The 8,742-nt window shown below is 40.5% G+C and overlaps 1 protein-coding gene across 1 annotated transcript; it reads right to left on the minus strand.

Moving 5' to 3' along the window:
• Positions 1–1,202: 1,202 nt before the first annotated feature.
• On the minus strand, positions 1,203–7,146 carry LOC142498806 (uncharacterized). The gene is made up of 3 exons (XM_075607385.1): positions 6,969–7,146; positions 2,554–2,631; positions 1,203–2,188 (listed from the first exon to the last, which is right to left on the minus strand). The coding sequence occupies exons 1-3, from the start codon at positions 7,144–7,146 to the stop codon at positions 1,203–1,205; spliced, it is 1,242 nt and encodes a 413-aa protein (XP_075463500.1).
• Positions 7,147–8,742: the final 1,596 nt, after the last annotated feature.

The raw sequence follows: 8,742 nt of genomic DNA on the forward strand, positions 1-8,742 counted from the left end.
CATTGAGTTTTCTATAAAAATAACAAAGAGCACTGTGTGAAAATAGTGCTTAGACAGCCATATCAGTAAATACACACACCTGCAAAATGAAATGTTTTTTTCCCACATACATTTCTGTGTGTATTTGAAATTCTGGTTAACTACCTGTCTGCATGAGTTTAAATACGTGTGTATCTATATATATATAAATATATCTCTCTCATAAAAATATATATATATATATAAAGTGTATATTGTACTATATGTATAGTGTGTGTGTGTGTGTGTGTGTGTATATATGTATATATATATATATATATATATATATATATATATATATATATATATATATATATATATATATATATATATATATATATATATATATAAATATATATATAATGTATCTTTTTTTTTTTTTTTTATATTGCAGGAGTACACACAACATATTGATGGCAGTAAGTAGGCCTTGTATGAAACCTATTTAAATGGTGATAAACATGAGTGAATTAAGTAATAAACATTTGTTTGCACCCAATAATGTTAGAGGCTCACACTTAGTATAGTTGTCAAACATTAGGCCTGTATTATTAAAATAGTGTGTTTTCACAAGGAAGCATGAAGTGTATGTTTTTTGTAAATACATCTATACCAGTTTAGATAGTACTATATATACACACACACACACACACACACACAGTGTGTGTCTGTGTGTGTGTGTGTGCATATATCAATACATACTACATATATATTAGTATCAATTCAGAGATGTTCTTGAAACAAGATCACATAAATGATTAAAGGACAACATTACAATGGCCACCAAAGGTAAGTAATATTTAACACAAAATCCTGCTGTACACGTACAAGAAAGATGTTTGCAGTTAAATAGGTGCTTTTATAATTGCATGAAAATAATATGCACATGCAATGATTACATCAATTAACACACCCAAATGCAATGTTTTGCTGCAAAGTCAATGGCAGCTTCTCTAAACTTAGCAACTGGCTCCTGGTGGACCATTACTGAACAGACGATTAAAACATTAATATTTATAACACTATTCATTAATTAGGAGTGTTAACATTTCCAAAACTTCACGTGTACAAGAACATAGTTGAAAGTTTGGAAACAACACAGTCTTCAGCATACATACAATAGTAATTAGATAATCTGAAGTCAACAAAACAAGGCCAAAGACATATTTTCTGAATTATAACATTTATTTTTTTTGTTCCTTTTGCGAGCGAGTAACAGGCCTGCTTGTTGTCTCTTGAATTTTCCTTTTTCTTTTGCCACCAACTTTAGGCACAACAGAGCCACTTTGAGTGGCCTCTGGCACTTCACGGGCAGGGCTTGTGGCCAGTGACTGTTCACCTATGGGGCTTGTGGCCAGTGACTCACCTACAGGGCTTGTGGCCAGTGACTCACCTACAGGGCTTTTGGGCAGTGATTCACCTACAGGGCTTTTGGGCAGCGATTCACCTACAGGGCTTTTGGGCAGTGACTCACCTACAGGGCTTTTGGGTAGTGACTGTTCACGGACAGGGCTTGTGCCCACTGACACATGTGAGCAAGTTGGTAGACACTGCACAAGTGATGGTTGGTCTGTTTCATGTGTGTCTTGTTTTGTTTTTGTCGCCTCCTTTGTAGGTGTCTGCTGCTGAATTTGTTCAGATGGCAACGGTAGGATGTCATCAGGAACCTGCACAGCAATGTCTGCTACTTGACCGGTAACATTTGGGCCTGGTGAATGAATATCAGATGAATGTGGTGAAAACTGACCTGCATGAACAGATCCTGGCTGTGAGGTGTTGAATTGTGGTACATTAGTCATTCTCCAGTAATTAGCTTGTGTTTGCTGAACAACTAATGCTTCGAATGAGGTGTTGATTTTTTGCAACTGTTTAGGCACTTCAATGAAGACTCTGTGGAGATGTGCCAATTGTGAAACTGTTTCTTCCTGCAGTGCAATCATCCTTTCCAGCACTGTCATCAGGTCAGAATGGCGACGATTTTCTGCTTCCACAATTTTTCCCTCAGAAGCTACAATTGCATCATATGTGGTATTTGCTGGACGTTTTGGCGGTAAAACAGTTTCAATTGGAACCTCTTCATGGTCACTTGCTTGTATTTGTGTGTCTATGGCGGCGGCGGCGGCATCATCATCATCATCATCATCATCATCAAAATCCTCTTCATCATGTTCTACAAATAAATGTACACATTATTAAATGGCATGTTAATCTCTGCTGTGTTACTATGTAATTGTACTGTGTCATAAGTAACAACTAACATGTTTCCATACGTTTTATAACCTCACATTAAAAACTACCTTGACTTAAGAATAATGTTTGGACTCAGTATGAAATATGAGTGAATGAAAACTTGCTGTAAACTCACAACTCCTACATGATAGTTAACATCACTAACACAATACAAGTTGCCTTACACTTCATTTTCACTGACACTAAGTAATCCTATTTAAAGAAGATGTGCAAAACAAATAATGAACATGACAACATAACATATAGAAGAGCACATATTATATGGCCACCAACTGATACACTCACCTTCTAGGTGTGTTGAGCTGGCTGACCCAGGTGAAGACACTTGTTCAGTCTCAGGTGACACATGTCCTTCAGGGGCAACTATATATAACAATAACATAAGTTTTACATTTACATGTGTAAATATTGAACAAAGAGTTATTGTATGTTCTGTATTTATGAGTACCTAACAGCATCATTTCCTTAACCCAAAATGTGTGTGTGAAAGTGAACATAAATAGTTGTAATAACAATGTACATGCCTGTGTACTTAGAACTTTTGAGTTCCCTAACATAAAACATACTATGTTCCTGCAGTAATGCGTGAGGATAAATAGATAAAATTTGTACATAAAAATCATATGTTGTGTAGTGATATCAGTATCATAATGTACATAACTATCATGAGATGACCATTCACAATGGTTATCATGAAGGTGGTCATATTGCAAAAAGTGTTGTTTTTGGTAGAGGATATGTGTGGTACATTAATATAAGATGTGGCACACATGAATGTGGCTGTGACTAAACAAGACAACACATGCAGTGTGTGATAATGTGTCGTTGATAGTAGTAGTTCAACTATAGATATGAGTGAACTAATGTGTGACGTACGCTTTGATAAGTAATGAGTTGTTGGGGCATTTAGTAGCTAAAGTGAAGCTTTCAAATGAGTGTGATTAACTTCAGTTGTGCTAGTCAGGTTGTAAGAACGGTATTCCCTTCCCCAAAAAGCCTAATGAGCCACACCTTTCAATTACTTGAAACAGGTGAAAATGGTGTGAACTAAGTTGACCCTAAAATGAGGCTGTAATTAGTGTGTGTGCTGAACCCCACCCCCTCTGTTGAAGTGTATGCTGTGATGAGATATTAATTGCAGCTGCTTTAACACAATGGTAGATGAGCTAAATAGTCGTGTGCAGTTTTTAAGTTATGAAAACAATGACATAAAATATGATACGTGTGCCTCATTATGCTGTCTGTATATGAGTTAAAGCAAAAATGGACCTTTTCATAAACAACTATAGATGTGTTAGTGCAAGTGATGTTTATAGGCCGTTGCATGCAATATATTTGATGCATGCTTAAAATAGGCAGTAATGTCATGTTTGTCGGAGTAAAATAAATAAAATACACAATAATATTCTACATATTTCTGTTCTGTACCTGTAGCTAGTAATAATTTCTCATTAACATGTGTTACACATGTGTACTACCCTGTTGTTCCCCATCTTCGCCCACCATCAATTGCTTCCACTGCAGCAATGCATTTTGGGAATTCACATGTAAATGAGCACGCAATGGCACGTGCTATATTAGTTACTGCTTTTAGTAGGACTACAACATATATGTCTATTTTGAGATATATATATATACAGAATCAGACATATACATATAAAGATGCAGGTATGCTTATATTGTGAAGACAGTATAAAAAGCAGTGTAACTATGCAAAATAACTGTAAGCAACGACACGCCTAGTACAGTAATATTTCTCACCTGGTGGAAATTGTGAGGGGTAAATTCCTATATCACGGTCACCAGGTAAGCCTTCCACGACGACGGGAAGTAATTTTGCCCGAAGCAGCTCCTCCAATGGACTTAATATGAGACGTTGTGGTGTCGGGCCACCTCCAGTGCCAGTAGCATGCACGCGTTGGTGTTGTATTTTCTTTTTCAATTTGGACCTAATATCATCAAATCTCTTGTGACAATTCCGCTTGTCCCTCACATGATTCCCACACGCATTGACACCAATGACTATTGTGTCCCACATTTCTTTTCTGCTTGCTGAACTTGTCCGCCCTTGAAAAACATATAAAATATATGAGGTAAATGATTAATAATATAAGCACCAGTTTCCTACACTGCTAGCTGTTCCAAGAGATAGCAAACATGCTGTTTTATGTGTAATATGTGAAGCACATGAGCATTCACTACTAAACCTATACATGTAAGCAAGGTTGCATTCATATTGTATGCAGTTATGGCAAATTGACCGCCTGTGTTTAGTTGTCCTTGTAAGGCATGATAAAAAGCTGTGTTTCCAGACTAATTAACATAGATAGATATTCTGAACCCATATTTGCATATGAACAAAACTCAGATGACCTAGGATCACATGTATTTGAATAATAAATGTAAAGGTACACTTACCTAGTAAATGTCCATAGATACTGTCATAGTGCTCCAGAATGCCAGTGACAAGAGCTGTATTTTCCTGGTCATTGAAGCGAGGATTACGTGGCTTCTCCACACGTTTCTTCCGAGCAGGTTTAGGGTCAGAGCTTGGCTGGTGCTGACTGGACTCTCCTTCTTCCAATGGAAGAGCCTCCAAAAGCTGCCCACCAGCAAGCACGCCACCACCATCCACCCCATCAGCAACTGGGCCACCAGCAGCACTCACAGCACCAGCACTCCCACTCCTAGCACCAGCACTCCCACTCCTAGCACCAGCACTCCCACTCCTAGCACCAGCACTCCCACTCCCAGCAACAGCACTCCCACTCCCAGCAACAGCACTCCCACTCCCAGCAACAACACTCCCACTCCCAGCAACAGCACTCCCACTCCCAGCAACACCACTCGGTGCACCAGCAACAGCACTCCCCTGAACAGTACGTTCACTCCGACGCGTACTCGCACGAGTAGCACTCCCACTCCCACCAGCATCACTCTTCCCACGCTTTGCGGGCATACTTCCAGCACTCACAAAAAACAGACAATAAATGTACAGCCAATCACACGAAACACTTCCACATATAAAACAAGACAAAGATGTAAACAAAACAACAATGGACAAAGCTCACCCAATACACAACAAGTCTCTCCGTCAATATGCAAATGTTCAATCAGCCAGCTCTGTGCGTCTCTCTCTCTCTCTCACTCCCAACAACACAGAGAATGATTAGCAGAACACGTTGACTTTAAATATGGCGCGCAATCCAATACATGCTTGTTTCGCCTGATTCAGCAAGATTTGTGATTGGGCAACCTATCAGCACCCCGCCACGCACGCCGATACACCTGTGTGTGATCGGATAATCATCGTGAGAGTGGGCGGATTTGTTTTCGGGTTCATTTTGAATGTATTCGGCACTTACTGCATACGGAGAGGAAAAATCGCCATTAACATGACTAATCGGTAAACTTGCCGATTTCACTTAATCGACGCTTACTGCATGAGGCCCATAGTTTGGTGAAGGAATGGTGCTCAAAAGTGCTTTGGTCCATGTGCACTACCGACACACTTTATTAAAGTGTGGCCGGTACCGCAAGCCGGGAGATTTCCCGGCTTGCTAGTGGCCGCCCCTCGGCGTGCCGCGCTTCATAGACGAGCGGTCACGCGTCTTCGGGAGCGTGCGCCCCCTGCACGCGCGTCCAGGGGCTCCCCCCCGAGGGAGCCCTGGTGTCCCACGATCGCGGGACAGCGGCAGGGGGTTCCGGGGGACCCGGCGGACCCGGCAGCGGTAGGGAGAGTGCCCCAATCGGAGGGCGCTCTTCCGCTGCTTCGGCGCGCGCCCGTCACTCTCGGGCGCGCGCCAGGCTACTGCTGCGGCCAAGAACGGGCAAATGCTCGAATAAACTTGGCCGCAGCAGTACATTAAATGGAAGGGAGCACATACTGGGTAATGACTATTCAGATTATCACAGTACTAAACATATAGGGGGGCTATATACCTTGGATACCTGGATAGGATAACCCTGAAGGTTGGGGTGGGTTGCCCAGAGACACCCTCCCCTTACCTCATTAGGTTGGCCCCAGGTAAATGTACTCACGATACTCTATGCTAATACTCATATACATTTTTTCTATCTTGCTCTTGAGATTATAGCATGTGCTCTTTAATCTCAGATTGCTGGGTCATTTGACTTGGATACTGTGCTCATGTTTTTCTCCAGCTCATCATTTGAACTGTAATATGTCCATTACATTGTGGCTTTTTTATTCCATCATATGCAGATAGTTGGGCTAGTATTTGTTCTGTTTGATTGGCTCCTTTTGCACTCTGGAGTTATACCATTTCCACCCAGTTTAGCATCAGATTTTCACCACAGTAATATTTTTAGACATGTCCATTAGTATAGGTATGTCCTTTAGTTACTGTTTATTATTTTGGTATATTAATTTACTTGTTTTGTTTCATTAGGGTTGATTAGATTGCGGCACAACCCCGTGTTTTTGATATATATGGCCCAAGATGGCATTTGCGCAGTCTTTCCTATGTATATAATGGCCAATATACTGTATTGGCCATGACATATATACTGAAGGCAAGATAAGCTAAAACAACCTGAAATAAATGATAAAAACAGTTATTAAAATACCCTACAATACATATTAACCCCTTAGTAGCCCACAGGTAAACTAGTCATGGGTTTCCAAACCAAAAAAGGGCTTCAAAGGGGTTAATATAAACATAAATGACCCAACATACCCCCTATGGACCTAGCCCCCAAATATTCCTCCTTAGATTTAACTGATACAACATGAAGTTCATTTCTTAGGTAGTCAACCATGACATCTTCCAAATTCCCACTCATGCTGCTTACCAACAAGGGTCCTACTGTATCTAGTAGGAATGTAAAGTGGGATGACTTGGCTGCTGCCACCATTGTCAATGCTGACCAGAATGATGGCCTCCACAAACAGCCTCAGTAGCCCACACTTTTGCCATATAAAATGTCACTGGTTGGGAAACATGTATGCCACCTCTACGAGCCTGGAGTACTCTTTGATGTAATCATCCACCGCTTTGTGCTTCTCATAGATGCACTCTAGCATGTATAGGGTTGAGATCCACATAGTGGCTTCCTCTGTTTTGAGCTTGTGAAGTTGCAGGTTGTTAGACTGCTGCAGGCAATAGAGGGCATTACTAGTTGTGACGGGGTAACTATAGTGATTATAGATATTTCTAAATAATTTTCCTGTATATTCTCACACTGCTCTAAGAAATGGTTGCCTATTAAGTTGAGTACATGGTCAAATTGTCCTGATCTAATGTTACTACCATATTGGTTCCATTTTCTCTTACCACTGTCTCAATCTCAAGGAGAAAGACAACACTTCAAAATACATTGTAATTTGTTTTAACCTTCTTCTTGAAACTCTGATAGATACAGTAGCATGCCTCTTATAAGATGTTGCCGCTGCTGCTGACTTCCCTTGCTCTTCATCAATACCTGAGTCTTCATCATAACTGCCCCCACCACCTCCAACATATTGTTCCTGAATGAGCTAAGAATAAGGTAAGCACCCATTGGGACGTACAGGTAACAGTCATGTAGTCCTCTGCACCATGTGGAGTAGTACACGTCTGTTGTGAGATGCTCCCTTTTACTGTATAAACTATCAAGATCTGAGTTATTACAGATGTAGAAAAGCTTTATTTTAAATACTACTAACACAGAATATCACAGAGTTTGCATAGGATTTAATGACAGTGACATCACAGACTATCAGAACATATCCCACTATAATGTGCCAATAAACCTTAATGCATAAACAATTCAACAATCTGTTTTTTGTTTTACTTTGAAATCTTGGTACAGAAACACCTTAGTGGAAAAATAGGCTCTGCTGGACCTTTTCCAGTGAGGCTCAGCAGATTTTAGTAGCTCCCTATAAACTTAGATAACTAACTCATCAAGGTTTTTGAGCACTTCCTGTATGATTTGGCAAGTTTGCTATTGAGAAATCTCGGATGACCTTCCAAACTCGTTTGGGAAGTGCATCTTCCCGAGCAGAAGCACCATGGCCCAAACACACCAAGCGGGAGCTAAAAAACAGCTCCAACTTCAATTGTTTCTAAAATCACCCTATTCTTGTAGCTACGAGAATCTCACCAAGGCTCTCAGTTAGCAGACAACTTGCAAGGATTTGCGAGTAGGACTTAAATTTTATTTTATTTTTATTGCATCAGATTGAAGCCTGGAGACTCCGGAACTGATGTACATTAATAAAAGATCGAGAGACCCCTGTCTTCAATCCGATGCAATAAAAATACACTTAAAGGTAGCTTCATTACCTTAGCGGCTAACTGCTAAGTCAAAGAAGGGGTTAAACACCAGTGCCCGGTTTATTGGGGGTGGATTAAGGTGGTATTTGGCCCGTGGTGGGTGTTTAGGCCTTGTGGTGGGGTTGTGGGAGGAGTTAGCCCCTTCATTACTTAGTGGTAGGCATAAACCCGGTAGACAAACACCCACCATGGA

The sequence above is a fragment of the Ascaphus truei genome, chromosome 1 (genome assembly GCF_040206685.1).
Source record: "Ascaphus truei isolate aAscTru1 chromosome 1, aAscTru1.hap1, whole genome shotgun sequence".
In the NCBI taxonomy this organism is placed as follows: domain Eukaryota; kingdom Metazoa; phylum Chordata; class Amphibia; order Anura; family Ascaphidae; genus Ascaphus; species Ascaphus truei.